This window comes from Phasianus colchicus, chromosome 18 (genome assembly GCF_987193195.1).
Source record: "Phasianus colchicus chromosome 18, bPhaCol1.hap1.1, whole genome shotgun sequence".
Lineage (NCBI taxonomy): Eukaryota > Metazoa > Chordata > Aves > Galliformes > Phasianidae > Phasianus > Phasianus colchicus.
The window spans coordinates 11,870,238-11,895,013 of NC_143453.1; the positions used below are offsets into that span (position 1 = coordinate 11,870,238).

At 46.9% G+C, this 24,776-nt stretch overlaps 1 protein-coding gene across 24 annotated transcripts in view; it reads left to right on the top strand.

Annotated features, from left to right (window-relative positions):
- Positions 1–11,671, top strand: part of FBRSL1 (fibrosin like 1) — a 417,340-nt gene extending 405,669 nt beyond the window's left edge. For 23 of the 24 annotated variants that reach the window (XM_090152701.1, XM_031592758.2, XM_031592768.2 and 20 more), the window contains 6 exons: positions 667–738; positions 1,977–2,109; positions 5,217–5,294; positions 6,922–7,005; positions 8,029–8,263; positions 10,243–11,671. In XM_090152701.1, the coding sequence (XP_090008827.1) occupies positions 667–738; positions 1,977–2,109; positions 5,217–5,294; positions 6,922–7,005; positions 8,029–8,263; positions 10,243–11,479 (1,839 nt within the window). In that variant the 3' untranslated portion in view covers positions 11,480–11,671. The remainder of the gene's footprint in view (positions 1–666; positions 739–1,976; positions 2,110–5,216; positions 5,295–6,921; positions 7,006–8,028; positions 8,264–10,242) is intronic. The other variant, XM_031592760.2, reaches the window with a different exon arrangement.
- Positions 11,672–24,776: the final 13,105 nt, after the last annotated feature.

Consider the following 24,776-nt stretch of genomic DNA (forward strand, 5'->3'; position numbering starts at 1 on the left):
AGTATAAAATAAGGGTCACAGAAATAAATGACTGCAAGTGTGGGCAGACATTCACAAATGATCGCATTCATGGTGGCTTAGGTCACCATGTTTTGTCTGGGATTCTCATGTTTCATAAAAACACTCTGTAGTGGATACTGCAGATCAGCTGATAGTAACTCATTCAGCTGTGGCACTGGTCATCCCTGGTCAATCTTCGTCCATACACTTTTCCTCCCCAAATGCAAGCAGTCCTAATGACCACACACAAGTCAGCTTGCAGACCCCGTGCAGCAAGGATGAATGAACAGGGCTCTTTCCAGAAACAGGATGATTAAGCATCAGCTCCTTTCTCTTCAACGTGTTGTAGTGTTCTTTGCAGCCATTTATTTGCGTTTATGAAGGAGAGAGCATAGGTATGAGAATAAGGCCTGAGAGTGAGAGATCTCAGATCTCCATGAGACGAGGAAGATTTCCCACATCCCACATTCTTCCTGTTTCTTTCCTTCTTAATTTAAACATCATCAGCTGCAGTACAGAAAAAAAATGTCAATCATCTGTTGTGCCATTTTAGTAATCAGCCTTTCTCATTGCTCAGCTGCTAGACAGTAAGGGAAATGAAACTTTCTATCTGATGTAGATTGCTAACGTATAAATTAATCTAAATTCTTGCGTTTTCCATTGCAGAAACCCGGGAAGTGGTGTGCGGTTCATGTACAGATCGCCTGGCAGATCTACCATCACCAGCAAAAGATAAAGGTAATTCAGACAGTTTATGGAGCAAAGCCAAATCTTCTGGCTTACGTGTTACGTAGTAGTGACAGATGAGGCAGAAGCAAGCCTGTATGGATTACCTAACACGTTCAGTCCTTCTAACATTTGTTGTAGCAACTGTATAGTTTACCTGAGGGCAAAGGAGTTCGGTTGAAGGGTATCAAATGAGCAGGAGAACCTTAAGTGTTTGTAGACAGAGAAGAGAGGTGGAGGGCTGCTGTGTGCAAAATCCAGCTTTGTATGAAGCATGGATGTTTAATGCTGTTTCCCTCTGTACAAGTACCTGTACACCCACACAAGTGGAATATGGAGTATTACCCTAATAAGGATTAAATGACTGATACTGTGAAGAATGCTTTACCAAACATAGACCTGGAAAATAGATTGATAGTTCCTGTGTTAGAGATTGTTGGGCTTTCTGCATTGAAGATGCAGGTACACTGGGTGCTCCTGTGGACTCACAGCTCCCTGTGGCAGACAGAACAGAATTAATATGACTTCCGCAGAGTGGTATTTTTTATAGGTCCTGGTGTAGGATTTTGTCTCATTAATGAAAAATAGTAAATGCTTAAATAAGAGTTACGTCTTTTTTTCTCAGTAGATAAATATACCTTGAAGATGCATACTAATCAAGAGGCATGCATTTTTGACTTAGGTGCAGTTCCTTGAGCTGGCCACACTTGCTTCTGTAGGGGAAGGGTAAAAATAGCCCCTGGGTGAGACTCGTAGTCAGTTTTCTTCATCTCTCTCCCCATACCTTCATGCTGAGTGATGCTGGCTGGAGGAAAGACACAGTCTAAAAACATCTCTCTCTTTCCAAACTGGAGAAGCAAACTAGACGAGTCCGTCACCCAGCTCCCAGGGCTTCTGTCGGCAGCTTTCTGCCCTCAGAATAATTTTTGTCAAGCTGAGACTGCTGACTGCTCCCGCGGTGCAGCACGCTCGGTGTATCATGTTGCATGCTCCAGTGTGTGCTGAGGGGCTGAGCGCTCACTTCAGACCTTATTCATGTGGATGAGGCAGGCAGCTGAGAGGCTGTGGAGTGAAATGGCCTTATAGATGCTGTCAGAGCACGGCTGTGGTACGTGACCAGAGCTGCTGCTGTCACTCTTACTAACTCTCCCTGGCAGTGCTAAGAAGCAACAAGCCTCAACTCCCTTTCTTTTTCTCCCATTAAAAAAAAAGATAATGCATAATGAGACTGTTTTTGTATCATTTGGCAGCAAATGCAGCTGGATCCCCACAAGCTCGAGATAGGCGGTAAACTTGACCTGTTCAGCAGACCTCCTGCCCCTGGAGTGTTTCCAGGCTTCCATTATCCACAGGACCTTGCCAGGCCTCTGTTTTCTACCACAGGTAAGGGCGGCTCATCATTTGTTGCTTCCTCCCCCCCCCACCCCCCCCAAAAAACAAAACAAAACAAAACAAAAAAAAACCTACTGTATTTAAAGTGTATCTCTGCAACTGCATATGCCTTCAAAATTGTAGTGGGCAAGATTGCTTCAGGGGATGTGGAGGCACTGGGGATGGGGCTGTGAGCCCCGCTGCGGGAGCAGAGCTGGCAGCCTGCAGAGCGAGTTCTCTGCATCACTGAGCTGCAGCAGGTGGCTCTTGAAGTTGTGTCCGTGTGCTTATGTGCCTCCCTGATAGACTGTGGAGGGATATTAAAAAGCAATTTCGATAAAACACTTGAAAGTGTTTCCATTGCATACGATTGGAAATGGTTCTAGTTTTTTTCTTGCTCTTATATTTGCTGTGTTCTTCTTAGCTAGTTGTGTTTGTTTTCTGGAAACCTGGGGGTTTTGTAAAGTGAAAGACTTCACTAACAGAATTGAAAAATAGCACAGAAGGTGTATTTTTTAAGCATTTGTTTTTTAAATGTAGAATTCCCTTACATATTTCTAAGTGCAGCCATCTCTAAGGCTTAAAATAGTATTGAATGTTTTAGAAGAAACTACTGTTTATGTAGATAAATTGCTTTCCAGTATGTTGTAGAAGTAATTACAATTAATTCGATTACAAAAGTTCAGTAAGCTGCAGTGTACTGTTCTTGATGTTTCTGACCACAGGAGACTGCAGCTCTGGCATTTTCTCTTTGGAGGTCACTGGTGCTTTTCATGTTGGTGCGCATTTGCCAGATGCTGGCTTTGTTCTGTTCCCTGGGCTCAAATTACCCCTGGGCTTCTGCTGATTTTCTTTGTTTGAGATGCTAAAGTCAGCCTTCTCAGGGGGCAGACAGTTGATATGGTACAGTTCAGCCCCTTATGTGTGTAATTCATTGACAACAAATGTAATGCTTTTATGATGCAGTATTGAATCATTACTGTTGAAATGAATGAGGTTAGAAGTGTTCCGTGAGTTTGGTCCCGAGGATGACCAAAACGTAGCAGAACTGAATGGAGCTGAAACCTCAGTGAGAGATGACTTCTGAGTGCGTGTCAGGTGGCCTCCAGGAACTCCAGTAGTGGTTCAGTGTCCTTTAGACCTTATCTGTGGATGAAAAATCTTAAACCTTGAATGCAGGCTTCCGCTGCATATAATTGCTGCTGATTTCTAGCTGCATATTGTTGAACACTTCCCTGTATTTTGGTCTTTGTAAAGATACTTCGATAGTATGGAGCTGAGATACTGCTTGGATGCATAAGCATAGCTGATTTACAACCCTCCACCTGTTCTCCTGTGGCAGCTGTTTCCTCACCACTGGCTCAGTCTGTCCAGTGTTGTCATTACAAGAATCTTGCCTCCTGTATGGTTTTACTGCTGAATGCTATCTTGGACAGAGTTTACCCTACCAGGCTGAAACAGTCTGTCGAATAAAGCACAATCTAATTGGTGTCTGGAGCTTTTTCTCTTATAAAGATCCAAGCATGGCTCGTTTCTCCATTCATAAAAACAAGAGTGGAACAGTGTGAAATAGATACATTAAAGATGGCAAATTAATAAAAAACTTCTATTGGAGAAAAACAACCTTACAGCAGCTTGTCCACGAGTGTATTAATCACAACAGCCATCACATTAACTCTAGGTAAAGAGTGCTATCAAAGCGAGCAAACATTGCAGCAGTAATATAGAGATGAATAAATCTTTTGCTCTGCAATATCTGAGGCATTCTTTTCACCTTATCGAACAAGCGTGTCGTCGATGTGAATCATGGCTTCTGCCACATTGCCTAGTTACTGTGGGAGACATAAGTTATCTTAGGGCCACCTGTCTTCAGGACGGATGTTCGGCTGCCTGGCAGACGCTATATTTAATAACTACCTGACAGCCTGCAATGCTGCTACCGGCTTCCTCCAGAGGATTTTTTATTATCAGCCCATGTAGTTGAGTTTGTAAGCCGTCTCCTTTGAAGAAATCTCCCATCCATTATACACCTTCTGAAATCTTAAAGGATTAGAAAGATGACAGTCTCCATCTGTCTTGAGGCATTGGAGCAGTCAGAATGTTTATAGATAACTTCAGGTCTCATACCCGTGGTCTCTCTTAAGTTTCCTCAACTAATTTTCTGGCTGCTTAGGTTTGTGGTGCCCAACCTGGTGAGGGATGGGAAGCACTGTCTCCCTCTCAGGCTTTATAGACTGCTCATATCTGAACACAAGTGCATTTTACAGCACTCCGAGCTCTGGCACCAAGGAAAACCAGGTCCTGGACTGAGCACCACCTCCATAAAATCCTGTCCTCGGGAAAGTGCTGCTTCTGTCATTGTACAGAATGACGAGTTTCTAACAAGATGAGACAGTTAGTATGGCAACTTTTGCTTTCTGCAGGGGAGGCAGTGGTTGTTGCATCCAGGCAGCAAGTGCAAGCTGTGATAGTTGATAATCCTGCTTTGTTTGCTGAGGCAGAAGTACAGGCAGAGGAGGCACTGAATGGACATCATGGCCCAAATATTTGCAGAGGGTTTTTGTGCATACATTTGAAACACAAATATTCAAAACTAGATTTGAGGTGCATCCTGAAAATGATCTGTGCTGATCTCAAGGGGCTAAAGTCAAGCCCGGGAGATTCCCAAACACACAGTCATTTCCAGTATATAGAGGAATCTGTCTTCCTCCAAAACCTGTGTATCCCTGTGCCAGGGGACACCACTGCTTTCATGTGATACAGTTGCAAACCTGTTTGGATCAGTGTGTGTCTGCCTGCACCAGTAGCAAATCTTTTATTTTCTGCTCTGGTTTTCCCTTTTGATCCCACCTGAGCATGAGCTTGGTCCACCTGGGAATGCGGGACAGACTAGCACATTTCAGCCCATTCTTCCACCTTACCTCAACCTAATGTAAAGTACTGTGCTAAGCTGTGCTGCTCCTTTCCCAGAGGGTGTTGTGCACTATGGCCGTGGGCTAGGAGAGGGAGAAATACCATGGGGGAGCCTGTGGTTGCACAGACAGATGTGAAAGCTTGAGTTTGCTGGGCAGGGTCTGTGTCACCTGCCGCTGAACTAAAAAGGGACCTTGTTCTCACAGGTGCAACGCATCCAGCCACCACCCCCTTTGGTCCTTCACCTCATCACAGCAGTTTCCTGCCTACTAACCACTTGGCAGGTAAGTGTAAGTAAACCCTGCCTTCACCTTTACACTTCTGACCCTGGCTTTCAGCACGGCTCTGCCTGAGGCACTGTAGCAGTAGCAGAGGGAGAGGATAGAACTGTCTTAGGGATGAGAAGCTCACTCGGAAGTCCTCCTGCCCTGCCAGCTTCCCTGCACACCCCCTCTCATCTCCAAAGGAGATGAATGGGATTAGCAGACCCCCCCTCCTCTGAGAGGGGAGGGTGTAGCACTGCACACAAGCTGAAACCTGACCTCTGGAGCCCTTCTGTGTTGTTGAAATGTGACCAGGGAAACAGGAGGTTTTACTTCAGAGGTACCTCAAACAAGTTTGACATGGGCTCCTCCCATACCCTTTCTCACCTATGAAAGTTCTTGGCTTTGTTCTTTATTAAGGTTCACTGAACAGTTCCTGGCAAATAGCTGTTCTGCACGTTTTGCCAGTCTTTCAGTTTCCTAATTGGCAGTAAGTAGAGCTTGATTTTTTCAAATTTCCTCATTTTAAAAGCTCACAAGCAGCTCATTGCCAATTAAAGATCAAGCTCTGTTGATTAATGTTGTAGTAACACTCACCCAATCAGTAAATGTAGCATGCCACATGACCCAGTAGACTTCTTTCTGCTGCAAATACCCACATTTACAATTCCTGAACATCCTGTCAAAACTAACTGTATCCCTGCAGAGTCACCAACTACAAAAAATATAAGGGGGAGGGGCAAGAACAGCTATTTCAAAATGAGTAAATAAGTGAGTAGCTGTTGGTGTAAAACTCCAAGCTGCTTGTGCTGTTTGCCTGGGTATGGTAAATATAAGGATGTCCATGAGGAAATGGGAAGCACTTCATCTCCTGTAACATGGCAAGTTAAATACTGTAAAAAGACAGACATAGTCAGTGGGCAGAAGGAGGAGTTGTTTCGAGATGAACAGGAGGAAAGCAGTGAGATCTTAACCTGCAGCTGTCCTTGGAGGGTGTAAACATGAGTTGGGCACTCGGAGAGGAGCCCCTTGGTGATGGGTGCCTCAAGTGAAGTAAGAGGCAGGACTTCTAAAAGAACAAGTGTTAGTAAGGCTAAGGCCATGCTATCATTTCCACCACCACTATGATCAAGGAAGTAGTTACAGGAGAGGATTTGCGCACGAACAGATCCAGATGTTTAGTTGATGTATGGATGGATGTCCATAGCAGTTAGCTTAGGACTGTCTCTGTGCACCATTACAGAGGGCAAAAGGTTATACAGAGAAATGACAGCTCCTAGGCTGACCTAGGAGCCTGCTTATGTTCTTTCAAAGCAATCACAGTGCTTCTGGTATTACTGTTGACAGGGAAGGGGAGTTAACAATTTAGCAACAGCCACCTTAACTGCAGCTATAGAACTTAATTTCTCTCCCCTCCAACTGGCATACAAAAGTTTATTGCAGCACCTGTTTGCAGGGTGAGCACTGAATCCCTTCTCCATTTTAACATGCTGGGAATTTTCTGTGCAAAGAACCTTGCGATGAGAAGGATCAGCTTAAAGTCTGGCCTAATCCTACTTGGATTCAGACCGTTAAGAAGGGGAGGGGTGCATTTCATTCTCCAACATTCTTGGCTAAATGCCTGCTAAATCCCTGTTTGCCTTTCCAGATCCATTTAGCAGGTCAAGCACCTTCAGCGGCCTTGGGAACTTAGGCAGCAATGCCTTTGGAGGATTAGGCAGTCATGCTCTGAGTAAGTACTGGCTGGGTTACTGCAGACAAACATCCCTTCCAGAAAAGCCACATGCTAATATTTACAGCAGCTGGTGGTAGTTTTTAAAGAAGTTTATTTCCTAACCTCCATTCTCCTATCTGAAAACACTGCACCTAAGATTTCCAGGTCTCTGCGGTGGGAGCTTTTCTGCATGTCACAGACATCAGTAGCTGTGCCCTGTGTCTCCTCACTGCTGTAGGCTGTTGCCTTGTGTGTTCCTAGGGGTGCTGGAGCTGCTTGACCCGTTGAGCTCTGGCACACCATGTACATCTAAGATAACACCCTTCAAACAGTGGAGATGGACAGGGGGCCAGCTACTGATACTTCTAATTCAGAGTGTAGACTTTCTCTGTAACCAGTATCTGAAATTACCTGTATAAAATGATTGTTCTTCAAAAGCATGTTACCTGTAGGCAAGACGTGTTTGGGAGCCACACATAAGAGAGCATGCTTATCCATCTCATGGTGTGACAGGAATCAGTTCAAGACTGATGGAGGAAAATCATGTGACTGTTCTAAAAAAAAAACCTACAGCCAAGCTCTGTTTTTGTACACATACATACGTACCACCAAATAGTCTGGTTTCTTTAACAAAAACTCCTTGACTACTCAGCTGCAGGCAGCTGATTGCTTGTAACGACTGAGAAATTAATGGTTTTGCCAGTGAGGGAAGCTGAGGAAGAGTATTGCTTTTATGCTGCAACGTTTGCAGGGGTGGGGGTCAGAAAAAGAGCTGTGCACTTTCATTAAGTCATCTCTGAGTTATTCAGACGTACATAGCTAAAGCTTCCTCCGCCAGCGGCCTTAAAAGAGCTGGTGGGTCTTTGGCCAGTGCCAGAGGTATCTCTGACGCCCTGTTAGCAGCTCTCCCTCGCCATGAGCTCCACATTAAGAAGTCTTGAAAGGACAGCTCTGGTTTTATTTTGTCTTGTGCAAAATGCATTTGTAAAGTTTTGGTTTGAATTATCTTTAACTCTCCCCCCTCCCCTGCCGTTATTCTAGCTCACAACAACATTTTTACTCACAAAGACGGCCCAAACCTGCAGAATTTCAGCAACCCCCATGAGCCGTGGAACAGACTCCATCGGACCCCGCCATCCTTCCCAACACCTCCGCAGTGGCCCAAGCCGAGCGACTCCGAGCGAAGCTCCTCGGTGACAAACCATGACAGAGACAGGGAGCGGGAGCCCGAGAAGAGGGATCTCTCTCTGAGTAAAGACGACAGAGACAAAGAGAGGTGAGCAGTGTGTGCTTTTGAGCTGTTTATTCCAGTTCTCTTTTTCCTCTGTTTTTTTTCTTGTTTTTTCTTCACTGCCAGCTCCCATTGTAAAATCACCTTCAGAGCAAAACATTGATTGTCTCTGAAGCAGCTGATAGCCATGTCCCACAAATAAGTGTAAGTACTAGTGGCACAAAAGAAACCCCTGCCTTTTAGGTTTTGTCTTCTGTGGAAATACAGTAGGCTTGTCTTTCCTTCCCTGCTAGCAGGTTACTAAAAAGCACCAGGTTGGGAAAGTGAGCATGTCAGTGCTTTCAGGGGTACTTGACCATTTTCAGCAGTCTCCTTTAGCAGTGCCACAGATTCCGAAAGGGTGGAAGTGGTATTGTGATGGGTCCTTTGTAGACAGTCATAGCTCTCGTTGCAGGTAAACTGATAAAATCAAGTGTTAACTGGACGTTAATGAGATAAAAATGCAAATGTCTGTATCTGGAGCAGCGTGCATGAATTCATTAGTAATTAGTGATTTTAAAAAATTACACTGTAGGCAAACCCTTAGTAACAATGACAGAACTGTATCACCTGAGCTATAGATCTGTCATTAGCTTCCAGCTTTATGATTCTGAAGCTTCACATTTTGATTTTGAAGTTCTTTATATTTCAGACCCTGGCTGTCTCCAACAGTCTATTTCTTTTGGGCAGTAGAAGCCTGCAAGCCTTAGATGTGTGCATTTGATTGCTGATCGGGGTTTTGCAGTTTGCCTGGAGTGCTTTTAATGAGCTCTTCAGGCAGTGCCTGTGAACAAGATTATATAGAAGCAATAGGCTGAGGATCATCTTGCTTTCAGTGTTAAACTGTCTGACACCCTTGTATGAATAGTCATTCAGATAGGAAGCTCCCTTGTTGGCTTTAGCATAAATCATTTCTAAACCAAGGTTACTTCACTCTCAAGAGTGTTCACACAGGGGTTAACATCTCTATTACATTTCTATTAATTCAGCCTAAGCTGTCCCTAGCATCAATGTTTGGACATGGTTTTAATAACCTATATCCCTGGCCAGCAATCAGGACTATCACAGAGAGAGAAATCTAGGTTAGCAACTGTAATCATAAAGAATAAATACTGAACTACACCAAACACCTCCAGTTCTCAGCACTCTGCCTTACGGCTCTCAAACACAAACTCGAGGCACAAAAGGAAGGCATCACTGAGCCCTTCCAGCACAACACTCTTCTCTCAATCACACCGTCATACTCTGCATTTAAAGTATCAGTCATTCAGAGCAAAGTGCTTCTAAAAGGTGGCCTTATTTATTCACTTAAGGACATGGGAATAAGTGCAACTATTTGGCTTGCTCAGAGGCAGAAATATAAACCCAATTTCACTGCTTCTTCTACACAATGGACGTTATCCTTGAACCCCTTGCTTCTCATTGCAGACTGTCATTCCTTTTCTTGGCCTGTGCAGGGATGTTTTCCTTAAGCACTTTGCTGAACTGACAGAATGCCAACAGCACACAGTTCACTGCAGCTCCACAGAAAAATAATCATCATCTAGTAGCTGCTTCTAGTTGTTGAGGCTGTCTCATGAAGCACCTGCGTACTTTTCCATAGGTTTCCAAAACAGTTCTGTTTTGTGTGCTTACATCCATGCTCTAGGAAAGGATCCATGCAGTAAAGAAAGTAGTAGCCAAGGAAATCACTGTCTGGCAGCAGGAGATGTGCACACATAATAACCACCTTCTTTAAAAAGCAATAAGCCATCTGTACTTCTTCATCTCTTAGTGAACAGTGAACTAGCCTTGTGAACTACCCTAAGGCAGATAGTTCGTCCCTTGCAGGGAATTCCACAGCTGTAGCTGATGCTAGCAGAGCTTTTCAAATCATTTTCTGAGCAATCTAAAATGGTGCAGCTAGGCACAGCACTATGCGTGTCCAGCATCACATGTATCTTTGTTTGCACAAACCCAAGGACGTGTCTGCACTTCTTTTACAGAGACCTCATGGATAAAAACAGACATTCAAACAGATCCTCACCGGCATCAGCTCCAGTGACGCATCAGATAAGCAATCTCATCCGCAGCAACAGCCAAACCTCCAGCGATCCCATCAGGCAGGTGAGCCTTGCTGAAAGGGAAAGGTCCAAAGAGCCCGAGCGAGAGCACCCTGACCGGCTGAGAGAACCGCCCATAGCAGAACACAAGATTAAAGAGAGCCGTTCCCCAGTGAAGGAAACTCCAAGCCATGATAAGAGACCCTCTGAGGACAACACAAAGCCAGTAATCCAGTCTGTATCCCCATACAGCAAACCTGCACTAAGTGAGAGCTTGAAGCTTACCAATCTGATGAGCAAGGACATGGAGAGAAAGACAGAGCTTCCCAGTGACCTCCAGAAGATTAAGAATGACATCAAGGTCAAAGAGGAAAGGAAGGAAGACAGTGATGTGCTGGTGGTGGGCTCTGAGCCTTCACAGCACTCCCGATCAGTGGAGCATCCCCCGCCCCCTACTTTGCACGGATTATCATTGCCTCCCTCGATGGCAGCCTCCATGCCTATCTCCATGGGCAGCGTGCACCAGATGAACAACATGAACGTGCTGGACCGCAGCAGGATGATGACCCCGCTCATCGGCATGAATCCTTTGTCAGGAAGAGAGAGGCTGCCACATCCTGGATTTTCTTGGGACCCAATGAGGGACCCGTTGCGAGATGTCTACCACCGGAGCTTGGACCTGCACCGTCGAATGGACTTCCAGCTCCGGACGGATCCCATCCACAGGTTCCCTACCACCTCCGGCTTTTATGACCACGAGCGTTCTTACAGAGACAGGGAGCCGCACGACTACAACCACGAGAACCTTCTGGAAGCGCGCCGGGAGCAGGAGCGGTTGCGGCAAGTGGAGGAAAGAGAGCGCTTGCACTTACGGGAAGAACTTGAGCGTGCCAGAATGCACCACTTGCACTCGTCCCCTATCGAAAGTCACCTGGCACACGTGCCATCCTTCATGCCTCATTTGAGCGGGATGCATTACCCCAGACTGAGTCCATCCACTGCCATGCACAACGGGATTCTGAACAGGAACCCCCCGACCGCGGCGCTGAGCGCCCCGCCGCCCCTCGTGCCAGCGAGCAGCACCCGGCCTGCCTCCCCCCGCAGGACTACCCCGCTCACTAACTCAGAGTCCAGGGACTACTCCCCCTCTAGGAACCCCAAAGAAGTAGAGGCCCGATAGTCCCCCACGCGGAATTTTAAACTCTCCTGTATATAAGGCAAACGGGGAAAAAAGAAAAAAAAAAAAAAAAAAAAGAAGAAAAAAAAGACAAAGAAAAAAAAACGACAAACAGAAAAAAAACAACAACAACAAAAAAAAAAACACAGAAAACCTTTTACAAAATGCACTGCTGTAAACTTTTTTTTTTTTTTTTTAATGTAAAATTTGTAGAAGTTAAGCACATTTCCATAAATAATGGGGTCGGGGGTGCAGACTTTCCAACAAGAAGGTTGCTGAGAATGGGAATTTAATATATAGGTATTGAGTTTTGGTTTTGTTTTTTGTTTCTGTGCTAAAAAAAAAAAAAAAAAAGTTAAAAAGAAGAAGTTTGTACATTTTTTCCCAAATGTGAGAAACATTTTTAATGGATTTGTATTTTTTTTAATTTTGTGCTCTTTATTCACTTAGGAAAAAAAAAAAAAGAAGAAATTTGCTTTTGTTTTTAGTTAAATTTGCATTTTAAAGGCCTCAGATCCTTAAGAAAAAATACCCAGGGTTTCTTAAAAGTATTATTTATGGAAATACTGTAGTTTTACAGTCCACTGTGAGGTTCCCTTCTGAGGCCCATCGATCACTTACCTTGGTACTTTGGAACCGAAGTTACAGATATATATTAAAATATTAATAATAATAATAATGTACAAAACTGTTTGTTTTTTGCCTTATTATATTATGCAGAAATTTAAGAGGAATTTTTTTTGACTTCTTGTTTTAAACAAAAGAAAAACAACAAAAAACAGAAAACAAACTGTAAATATTCTGTTAATATAAATGTACACCAATATTAAATTCTTAACATAGGTAGACTTTATAAAAATGGTTTCTAGAACCACTCTGGTTATTTGTTAACATGGTTACAACTCATACTCTTGTCACAGTCAGAAATTCACACTCAGAGCGCTACGTACGGCATATATACTTCAACTATGCAAGAACCTGGAGGCAGGTCGTAGTGGATGCTGGGGGGAGGAAGGTTCAAAAACAAACAACCCAAAAACAACCAACTCGCAACTACGGAGACCGATGGAAGCGGCATGTGAGCAGGAAGCGGGCGGCTTGTGTTTCACAAAGAAAGAGACTGGATTTTTTTGTACAAACACAAGGGACAGTTCGGCGAGGGAAGAGAGACACGCTCCTGGAAGGGAATTCTGGTTTCCTACTCTTCAAGCTGGCAGAAGCAGATGGAACTGGCACAGTACCATGCGGCAGACCCTTTCCTTATTTTTTTTTTTCCTTTTTTTTTTCTCTTTTTTTGTGTTGTGGGCAGGATCGCTGGCAAGCAAGGACAATTTTCCGTGGACCCCTTGTGCTAATTGTGCAGTGTTCTTATTGGAATCTGTATACAAGACAAAGTAGAATTTTAGGAGTGCAAAAAAAAAAAAAAAAAAGTCTAATGGTTGATTAAAAAAAAAGAAATTCTGATATATTATCTATAGTACATGAAGACCATAAGCAAATGTTTGTTTCAGTGTGGTTCTGCCTTGAACTGCTTTTTGGCATGATTTATTTTTTATTTCCAATTTTACTTTTCATCCATATGTAAATTTTGCCATGTTTTACTTGCTGTACCATCCCCCCCTCCCTTATTTTATTTTTCAGTGTCCATGTTTTATATATCCTGGGCTTTTTCTCTCTAGTTAATTCAGCCATCCGCTACTATTTTCTTGGCTCTGTAACTCTTGTTTCCCCCCTTCCCCATCCTCCCCCCTGCACCCCCTGTAATTTTAAACATTCAGTTTCCTTGTAGATCAATGAAGATAAATACAACATTGATTTTGGATGAAAAAGGCAGTGGTGTGTTTGTGTGCAGGGCCGGCGCTGCCCAGCGGAGGCCGATGGTCAGCGATGGCGACTCAGAGCCAGGGTTGGGGCTGGGGCTGGGGCCGAGTTTGGTCTGTGGGTCTCTGCTCCCGGTGCAGATGGTGGGAAGGATGGAAGAGAAGGGCCAGGCTCTGTGCAGCCGCTCACCAACAGGGCTGTGGCTGCGGGAGGGCCGCCCGGAGCTGCTCTCACGTGTCTCTATTTGCTCCCCCCAGCTCTTCCCATAGAGCAGACATCTATGGGGCATGGAGAGCTGCTCTGAGCCCCCCAGCCCTCAGGGGCTGATTCAGCAGTGGGCAACTGATGCTTTAACGCAGTCACGGCTTCTGTTTTTGAGTTTGTGTGTGACTAAATTATCGAGCATAAGAAATAAAATGAAATAAAATAGCAGGGTCCTGAATCTGATGAAAGGAGGCTTAAGACAAAATAGGCATTAAAAATCAGCACCTGCTCTCCCAGCTGAAATCGGAGGAACGTACAACACATGGTGGAACTGCAAAGTGTGCTGCAGTCAGCATAAAGACGTTAGTCATGCTGGCTGAGGCGCTGTAACTCTCCCCCTCTGCCATTGTCTGATGCACCATCATGCTTGACATCACCTCTAAGGCAGACCTGACCAAATCAGCCTCCCTATCCTCTATGACAAAGAGCCCATAGCTGCCTCGTCCCAGCACAGGCTGTCAGTGCACTGCAGCAAATCCGAGCTTGGGCCGTGCCCCGTGGAAGCGTTGGGCCCATGCAAGGTTTGGAAAGCAAGTGTTAAATCAATGCCGTGCCACCGTGGCATTCCTGAAGGATTGCTTATTGCAGCCGCAGCGGTGCTGGAGGAATTCATCATGATGTGGCAGTCTGAATATTAAAAGCACGTCGGTGGTTTGCCATTTGCTGCATTAGGAGGCATTGCTCTTACACTTTCGGAGGATGACCCATCAATAACGCTGCGCTGCAGTGGGATTCCTGCGGAATTACGCTGGGCTGGATATCAGCCTTCTCACAAAACGGTTCATCATGATTAATGGTATTATTACCTAAACAGAGAAACTAATTAATTCAGCCCTATTCCTTTAAGCTACCCCAGCTGAGCCTTCTTCTGTTCAAAAGGACTGTAACAGAACTTCCTGGGGTTTATTTCTACTGCCGTTGAGCTTTCATTCTGTGCTCTTCTTACCATTTTTATTATACTTTCAGACTTCTCCTGAGGGACTTCCCTCAGTCGTTGACAACTTGGGGGGAGGGAGGGTCATAGCAAGCAAATGAGGGTGGGACAAAGGATGGGATTTGTGAGGTGCCTCAGGCAACCTCTGCTTACAAGCAAGCTCAGGAGAGAACTGAGGGATGGCAGCTCTTGCAGTTGTCTGAGCAGCGTGCTGCTGAGGGTGTGATGTGTGATCTCCATCAGTCAGGTATGGACCAGCCATTGGAACAGGAGTACCCAGGAGATCGTGGGGTGCAGGAAACAGTCTAAATAATCCTCAGTTGATTTGTTGTAAGGTACTGTTTTGGTTTGTTCCTTCATTTTTAACAAAAGGATCTTGTGGTTCCCTTAATAGCAAGTTTTATTGCCTAAAATAAGCACCTGGGAATTCTCATTCCTGTATTTACGGATGGAAAAGATGGAAGAAAACTGACCAAAAGCATGGTAGGTTCCTTGCTGGGATCTGTGTTCTTAGCATCTCACTACAATGAACCACAAGCTGCCAACATCCCGCCTGCTTTAGGAATGCCCTTAGCCACTGGTGTGCAGCTTCCCACCAAACCCATCGGGGCACAGGAAGCCATGAGCTGTCTGTCAGGCCCTTGGGGGCTCTCGGAAGGAGAGGAGCACACAAGCCAACCCCTGCCCTGTGGCAATGCACATGTAGCACTGCACACCACTGACAGCCACCTGCCTCCCCGTGTGCCTGATTGTGTTGATGATTCCTCAGTTGCAGGAGCGGAGGTCTTCTATAAGCACTGCAGCGAGAACAAAGGAAAAAGGAGGAAATTTATGGTTTGTTTTTGTTGGTGTTTGGTTTTTGTTGGTGTTTGGTTTTGTTTTTTTTTTTTTTCAAAACTAAGATGGCTGTGGATTTCTGGTTTGTTTAATGAATGTCAGATACTACAACGTGTGAAAAACTTCTGACAAGGAATCCAACCTGCTGCTGGTTTGCACTAAGCCCCTTTGGACAGAAGAGGTGGTACAGTACCATAAAGTAAATGGTTGCAGCTTCTATTTTGAATTAAGAAAGGCATAGCTGAATTCTCAGCTGAGGCCACAGCCTGTGCTGCTCTCGTGGGCTGTGCAGGCCATGCGTCAGAAAGCACTGACAGCTCAGCCGTCTGAGGAGGCAATTCGTGTGTGAGGATGGTGCTGGGGTCCCGCCATGCCAGATCTGTCTGCTCAAGAGCTCAGCTTTTCCTACCGTGTCCTGAGGAGTTTCACCAATCCAACTCTTCCAAGCTCTCCAGAACGGTTTCTGTGCACCCTGCAGCCAGTATGCTCACTGGATGACTTCACACAGCCAGACATGGCCAAAAAAGTGCCTCTGTGAACTAATGAATTGGTTTAATTGTCTGCCAAACCTGCGAGCAGCCAAAAGTAACAAATTAAAGTTTACAATCCTGTGGTCTCATTTACAAGGGGATAATACAACAACTGTTTATTTTGTGAGATGTCAGAGTGAGGCAGGAGAAAATCACAGCCCCTGTACAACATTCATCATCATCATCATCATAAAAATACTTCTAATCGGAAACACTGATGCTGTTTTACTCCACTACCAGCTCTGTGGTTCCTGCCCGCCTGGCTGGCGAGCGGTGCGGTGCTGAGCTGCTGCACAGCCCCACTCGGCACATAGAGCCCAATGGGGGGCGAGGGCTGCCGCTCCTCAGTGCGGTCAGGCCGGGCTCCCCAGGGGCGCTGCCTGGAGCCCACAGCTCCCGCTGCGGGGCCAGAGAGGCTCTGGGTGTGGGGGAGGTGGGCTGTGGGAACGCTGCAGCGGTTGTCTGGCTTCTCTTCAGAATAGGTGGTGGCCGTGCAAATAAGCCGAGCAGCCGGGTGAATGGCTGTGTCACCAAAGGCAGCTGAATGGGGACGGAGAGGGGAAAAATAAATAAATACGTGCATACCTCCCTGCGCAATGAATCGCTCCCCATTCAGACCTTTCCCTTTATTTCTTCCTTTGAGAAGCGAGGTTATCGGGTCTAACATCACATCCAAACATTTCAGCGCTCGCATTATACGGGATGCTCCAAGGTCAGCGCCTGCAGCTGTAAACTCATTAGTCTTGTCTTTTGTGAGAGAAGAAAGCCTCTTCATTCCTCCCTCGCCCCCTTCCCCCCTAATTAAAATTAAAGTATTTCCTGGCCAAAAGTCATTTCTGCATTCATTCATCTCAATTCTTTTCTGTTTGGATAAACCACCCTCTGGTACTCCGAGGGTGTTATGTATACAAACTATAAACCCTTAATGGTCCTGCCGTGTGTTATGACTGGCCTAAGGAGCGAGCGCAGGCTCTGAAAAAGCGGTTCTTGGCAACGCTGTGTGCGGAGCTCAGGCTCATCCGTCATATGCAATTAGAGATTAAAAGTGCTTGATGGACTATGGGGGAGCCCAGCGCGGAGGGAGATTAGGAATGTAGGAAAGAAAAGGCAAACAAAAGCTTTTATCTCTGCGCAGCAGTGGCTGCTACAAAGCAGGATGGGAGGACGGGCCTCATTCTCCCGAGGCACCCACGGCCCTCCTGGCCCCACAGCCGCTGTGCGGGGCCCCACGGCTGCACGGCCACCCACGGCTGTGCCGCTGCCCGCAGCCGGAGCACGCTCTGAGCTGGGGGTGCTGTGGGGGCTGCAAAGCCCTCAGAGTAAGGGGCAACGTCCTGGTTGGAGTCCTGCTGCTCCAAAAGGGTTTTCTTTCCCGCAGGCAGCAAGAGAGCGGGGTTAGAGGTGCCCAGCCTGAAAGAAAGATCTCCGTTCCGAGTTGCATTATAGAAGTCCCAATCAGCCATTAGAGGTGCATTTAAATGGGTTTTCTCAAGCATTAACAGGCTGCTGCCCTGCATTCAAAGCGACTTTCTGCGGGTTGTGCAGAAAGAGGTGTAAGTAGGTTTCTTCAAGTGTGTGTGATTGCTCGTAGCTGCTGAAGTTGATTTGAATCGCTTGCTGCTGCGCTCACCAATTTAGCCTGATAAATTGTGCATTATTAAATGGGGGAAGGGAATGGGGCTGCGTTCTCCCTGACGAGAAAGTGCAGCGTTTCTCATTGGCGAGGAGCGATTCCTCTCATCAGCACAGCCTGAGAAACACCATAATGAATCATTTGCACCCGAGAGCTCAAGTCTCCTGCATTTCCCATCACTCCTCGTGCTCTGAGATTTGGATCCCATCGGTTCTGCCCAGAGCCAACCACGGGCACCGGGTCAGCCTCACCCAGCGCTGGAGCTGGGAGAGGTCTGCATTGCCACAGCACTGTTTCTCACGCACTGTGTAAGTGCAGGGCCTGCAGGCTGTACAGGCGGGCATCAAGCCGTGCTCCCCATCAGCACTGGGGTTGTCAGTGCATTGCCACACAACAGCCGGGTCCGTGGTGCCCTGTGATGGAGCCAAGCTAATGAGCTCCAGAGGGAGCCCACTGAGCCCTCCTCGCTGCAGGCACCGACCTCTGGGGAGAGGAGTTAAAAGGGGGCAGAGAGGAGCAGTGGAGAGAAGAGAGGCTCCAGATAGCTCCTCTGGGGACAGCGAGGCTGTGCTTGATTAAAAGCGGTGCTTTATGAAAATGTTATTTGCTATGCTTGGAAGATGGCAGTCGATGCAATAGGGGGGTACTGCAAACCTAATGTGCTCCCTACGGAAAGGGCTGGCGCTGTGCCTGTGAATGCGTCCAATCTTCATGTCTTCGATCCCTCCTCTTTAGTAGCTGAGTTCTTCTCCCAGTGCAGGGAGGATCCGCTCACCAGACATTTCGGTACCTCTCTGTGGCCACATACGTCAGGGATGCCAAAAGGGCCCTTGGTAAGAAGATTTCCAGAGGAGACTTGGCTCTCATGGGTACGCGTATGACTAGAGGTGAGCGCAGCCCTCAGGCCCTGCCCTGACCACTTGCGGTGTATTTGCTTTGGGCAGCGCCAGCACGCCTGGAATGAGCCTTGAGGTGATGCACAGGTCTATTTCCAAGCAGTTCACACCAGACTTTGTCTGGACGTGTTTGGTTTTTAATGCTTTCCCAGAGCACTTGTAAATTTTTATTTCTGCTGAGAGCGGGAGAAACTAGCTGCTGTGCACAGAATAAAGTTGATTGTCTACAAAGTTTAATGCTGTTTTCTTGCTCCATTATTCGGCCATTCTGTGTTTGTGCAAAACTCTTTTAAAGCTCACTCAGAGCTCCCGGGCTATGCAAGGAGAGAAGAGGGGAAAAGCTATTTCTCTGCAGTGCCAGAATATACAGAAGTTTTATGTACCATGATGGAAAGTTGAGGTGAAAAGGGCTGGATCTGAGACAGAAAACATTTCTTTAATTTTCTCTACTTTTTTTTTTTTTTTTTTTTTTTTTTTTTAGCAAGATTTGCTGTTGCTATGAAAGCCTCCTGCTATTTTGCAGGCAATAAAATGAGAGACTTAAAACATTTATTTCCTGAGACTTGCCCATGTCTCGAGCCCCGTGAAACCAAGCATGCCTGGCAAGGGGAGGAGATGGCCCCAGGGAGCCTTCCTCCAGCCAGCGAGCCCTGCTGGCAGCTGTGTTCTGCTCTGCCGCCCCATCCTGTCGTGCCCCACACGTCCTCTGCAGCCCCAGGATGCCCATGGATGGGGTGCACATCACCTTACCTGCTGCCATTGTTTATGGCTGAGTATTGCAAAGCTCCCAGGGCGCCGTTCCACACAACGCAGGGAGGACTTCTGGAGAGCGGCTCAGCACTTCCTGCCAGGAGCTGCGGCTTCTGACGATGGTTTGATGTTCTGGGGAGGATGAAGGAGCATCATGAGGAAAACAGGAGATACGTGGTTAATAGGAAGCCTGACTAGCAATGATTCAGCTCCGCTGTGCAGCGGTGGAACCTGAGCAGGCAATGGCGAGAGCTACACTTTTGCTGCAGTACAGCATCTCAACGCCTCGTGTTTGCACACAGAGCTGGTGCTGCACAGTGCTGCTGCCAAGGGGAGATGCAGGCAGGTTCCCTGCAGAGCCCAGGCTCTGTCCTGGCCGACCTGCCTCCCCTTTGCTCTGATGTCTGGATGAGTCGCTCACGAACACGCCTGCATGTTCTGAGCACTATTTTTCTCCTTCCTATTCAGTTGTGGTTATTCCTGCTCTCGCTGTACTTTTCTATTATCTACTCAGATGGTTGAACTGGAGGTTAAATGGAGTAAAAATTATTATGTTGGGAAAAAAAAAAAATGAAACAGACTTTTTTTGGCTGAATTCCCTTGGCTAAATTGTGTGGGTTTTTTATTTGCTGTAACAGGTCCCCAGGCTCGTGACTAATGTTGCAACACGTTAATGGTTTCTTTCACTTCCCTGCACTCCCCCACGCCACAGCCAACATCGTGGTCTGTCCATCCGGAGTGGGTTCTCCACTCTCTGCTTTGCTGCTGCAGGGATGTCAGTGCAGCTCCATGAGTGCTGGCACACGGGGCCCCATGGTCTCCCCAGTGCCTTACCCTGACCTCATCCACAAAGCATCGCAGGGATGAGCGGGTGGCAGTCACACCGTTGTGGATTGGGTAGAAGAGGGGCACTCGTTGGTAACTTTGTGTGAAGATTTTTTTTTCTCTGAATTCCATTGCTAATGCTCATGGCAGCTGGAGGAGCCTGCCTTGAGAGGCCATTGCTGCATGAAGCACATTGCTGGGATGTCCTGCAGGGCACACAGGCAACCAACAGGCCCTGCCAAGCTGGGTGCCAACAGGTTGTGTCCCCACAGGGACTTCTCGGAGTATGGGAACAAGAAGAGCTTGTTCAGCACAGCTTCCCCAGGACAGGGAGAGCTGTAGTGGGGGAGGATTACTCCAGAAGTCGCTTGCTCAAAGCACAATCCCTTGTTAATTAACAGCAGGGTTTCCGTGTGCTGTAAATTCTGGGGGGCTTTGTTTGGAAGCCCTGTCAGTCATCCCCTGTGCACTCTGAGGGAAATTCAGGTGGTCTGTAATTCTTTGTTGCCAGTTGTGTACCAAGCACAGGGTTTTACATTTGCCCTGCTGCTCGTGAACCACACAGATGCTTCAGTGGGGCCATTTTGCTTCATTTGTGATGTGGGCATGTAAAAACTGGCAAGACCAGACCATATCCCTCCCACTCCCCTGTGCTGCAAAGGGCAAGCCTTGCTGGAGCAGCCATTTCTCTGACATGGGCAGGACAGGACACCACGCTGCAGGCAGGGAGGGCAGCTGACAGCAGCATCAGCTGAAATCTTCGGCTTTATTCCCATCCCAAAAAGCATACAAACAACTCTCACTTGCATTTCCATGAAATGAAGCTCAATATTCACAAGGTACTGAAAAGCAGAAACAAACAAAAAAAATAATGGAAGGGACTTGTTATTCCCCAAACCATGCATTATACATGCAGGAAATCCACAATTAGAGCTGCGCTTTCAAGATGCTACCCAGAAAAGCCCTGTGCAGAGCACAGAAAAGGTGACTGCACGGGTCTGGCATCCGAAGAGACCTCAGCCCAACCCTTATGACCCCACGTCATTACCCACAACACGCCATAAGGGCCAGCAGCACAGCCCTTCAGCCCTGGCCCCCGCGCAGACCCTCGCTCACACAGCCAGGCCCTCCTGTCACAGTAACTCCGCTCCGTCACTTGAGCTTGTGTGCAGCCTATGTAATCACAGCAATTAGATACAACCGCTCTTAGCTGCATAGCTTAATTGCAACTAATGCACATCATTTCAATTAATTTTAATTATATGGAAAACGTGAAGAGTCTGTTATTCCATTGTCAAAATCGTTTGGGACAAACAAGATTAAAGTGCTAAATTTCATAAAGGGCCCGGTTATTAATTTTAACTTGCTAATGAACAAACGTGTCTCTGGGTTTTTGGAAGATGCGCTCCCCACTCGGCGAGGAAGCGCTGTGTGTTTGTGGCAGAGAGGTGGTCCCAACACCGCATGCAAAATGCACATCCCCCACTCTGCGCTCCCAAACAACACTTCTGCAGAAGTGGTTTCGTATTAATTAAAACTAACGTCCACTGCTGCCGAAATATCTGACAAAATACGCGTAAGCACGACGTTTACTTGGAGTAACTGTAGCTTATAATTAAGGCAATGATTTTTTTTAAGACGTCGAAGTCTACCCCCTACCAGATCCTTTCTATTTAATCTTTGGAAGAAAATGTTTAATGTTCTCTGGGCAAGTTTGCAAAGTCGTATTTTTGATACGTACTATTTTTATCTGCTCTTATAAATACCGCTCCCTTAGAAATAAAATGTTTCTGGAGTTTGCTAAATTAAAAGGGAAAGAAAACACTGAGAAACTTTGAGTCCTGTTTTCAAGCATAAAAGGGTTTATCTTATCTAGAGCAACTGGTACAGGATAACCAGCGTTATCTTATCGCCACATATTGATGTCAGGGTTTAAAAGGACTTGAGGCTGTTACGCTACATGGAGCAGAACTCCTACACTGATAAACACGGAAAAAGCCACAGTGCTCTAATCTAAACTACACCTCCTTTCTGCCCCAGACACACGTGAGAAGAGCCAGAAGCTCTTTCCTTTCACAGCACGCTGCTCCCAGCGCCGGGCCCAGGGCCTGTGGCCGCCCCCATCACGAACAGCACTGCTGCCAGGCTGCAGGGAGGGCATGGAACAGCGGTGTGATGCTGGGGCTGGTGGAGCTCAGGGGAAGCCAGGCTGTGCAGGAGATCCCTGCTGCATTTCTAACCCATGCAGCCTTTCTGTGGGAGTGGTGCAATGAGGCAAAGGGCGGAAATGGGGAAGAAATAAGGATGTACAGTAGTGGTAAGCAGCATGAAGGTTCTTAGCAAGGACCAAAGTACGAGGCTGAGGCAGTCACGCCACAGTTGTTCAGCATGCAGCGTGTAGGACAGCCACATAACGTATGCACGAACTCAGATCTTGACACATCTCGCCTGCTTGCGCAATTCCAATTAAATTTGGGTGTATTAATCTCTCTATTTTTAATAAAAATTCACTCGTGCACACCTCCCATTTCTGCCAGCTGCAGATAAAACACCCAGCCAGCCCTCTGCTCGTTTGATCCTAAGGTGAAGCGATCAAACAAGCTTGCACCCTCACTGACAGATCACACAGAATGAGAAAGTGGGCTGCAAGGCAGATTAGTGAAATAGCTTCTATTACAGCTTGAAGCAAGGCCATACGCATTCTTGGCAAGTTTCTTTTACAATAAGCCCAACTTTCCTCCTTCGGATTTGCTGTGGTGCCACAGTCCCTTTCCCTGGCACTCGGGATCACCCCTGGGTGCTGCAGCTCTGGAAGGATTGAGGTTGCACTGTACCGCAAGCTGCATGGGCTGCTTTTCTTTCAGCAGAGCTGCTCCTTCCAGGCGTAGATGTCACGATGCATACAGTACAGCATGCATCCTCTCCACATCGCCTTGAGCTGACGAGTGATTTCCAGCCACATGGCAGCAGGGACACTGCAGCTGCAGTCCTGGGGACTGAGACCCCGCTCACTTTCCATGCTTTTTTTTTTTTTTTTTTTTTTTTAATAAAAAACAGGAGGAAATTTTACCAATTAAATGTGTGGGGAAGCAGCAAGTTTGGATCAGACGCGCACAGCAGCTGCCACAGCATGACTGTGCCGCACAGAGAGGCTGCAAGCTCTTTAGTAAGACAGAATTATCATAGCACAAGATTAGCTCAGATATCATAAAGCACAGTTCCACTTCCAACAGCTCCCCACCAGGAAATCTCCGCCCATCCCCGCAGCTGAGATGCTATCTGCCTTGCAGCATTAATTGTGCTGGCCTGCCACTCTGGAGTGCTTTCTGTAGGCAGCCCGACCGAACAAAGCTGGGCAGCGCAGGCATTCCCGAGCTGGGGTGGGTACTCTGAAAGTGAACAAATGCAAGTCATGCAGTTCTGCTGAACCTGTGGTTTAAAGCTTCTAATTGCTAACTTTCATCTTTTACCAGCATAAATAATAAATGTGGCATGTTCCCCATTTTCCATCAGCACCACATTATTAAAGCAATAAAACAATTTCAAAGGTGTGGTTATCATGAGCTAATGGCACCTCCAGGGGATTGGTAACACCCCAGGAGACTTCTTCGTCTTGAAAAAGCCAGCACCCCCTGTCAGGCTCTATTAGCTCGGCTCTGGGAAAGTGTGTGCACAGAGCTCCCTGCTTGTGCTCAGCCACTCTGTGTGCAGGACAGGGGAGGATTCCATCAGAAGAGGGGTGGTCAGCAGGGACAAGGAGGTGATTGTCCCCCTCTACTCCGCTCTTGTGAGGCCCCATCTGGAGTACTGTGTCCAGGTCTGGAACCCTCAGTACAAGAAGGACAGAGAGCTGTTGGAGAGGGTCCAGAGGAGGGCCACAAAGATGATCAGGGGACTGATCATCAGGGGAGCACTTCTCCTACAAAGACAGGCTGAGGGAGCTGGGCTTGTTCAGCATGGAGAAAAGAAGGCTGCAGGGTGACCTCATTGCAGCCTTCAGTAGCTAAAGGGGTCCTATGAACAGGAGGGGAGTCAACTCTTTGAAAGGGTAGATAACTGCAGGACGAGGGGAAGTGGTTTTAAGTTGAGGGAGGGGAGATTTAGGTTGGATGTCAGGGGGAAATTCTTTACAGAGAGAGTGGTGAGATGCTGGAACAGCTGCCCAGAGAGGTTGTGGATGCCCCATCCCTGGAGGTGTTCAAGGCCAGAATAGACAGGGCCTTGGGCAGCCTGGTCTAGTATTAAATGTGGAGGTTGGTGGCCCTGCATGTGGCAGGGGGGTTGGAGATTCATGATCCTTGAGGCCCCTTCCAACCCTGGCCATTCTGTGATTCTGTGAGGTGACACCACAGAGGCACAGCCCTCAGCACCTCTCCAGCCCAAGCTGGTGGGGAAGCAGGAGGTGCCCCCAAGGGAGCCTGCCTGGCAGCATCACCTCATGAGGCTTTGCAGAGCCATCTGTGAAGCTAAGCCTGCTCCCTGCTCACCACTGCTCCACAGATATCTTTCTCCTCTTGCTTCCCGACAGCTCCTAATCTTGGCGTGACATCACTGGGAATTACAGTTATAGTACCTACTGGAGTGTTAAGACTAAGCTATTTAGCACATCAAAACAACAGTATTAGCAAACAGACCTTCATTTAAGGTAATTATGCACCAAGGAGACCGCCTTATCTTTCATCTCCTGTTTATTTTGCAGACAACCACCCAGATTCTTTAAGTAATACCTTCCCTGCTCTCAGTTATCAAATCAGGGTGGAGGTGGAAGGCAGCTGAGCGCACTCAGCTCTACCAGCAGAAGGTGGGCAGG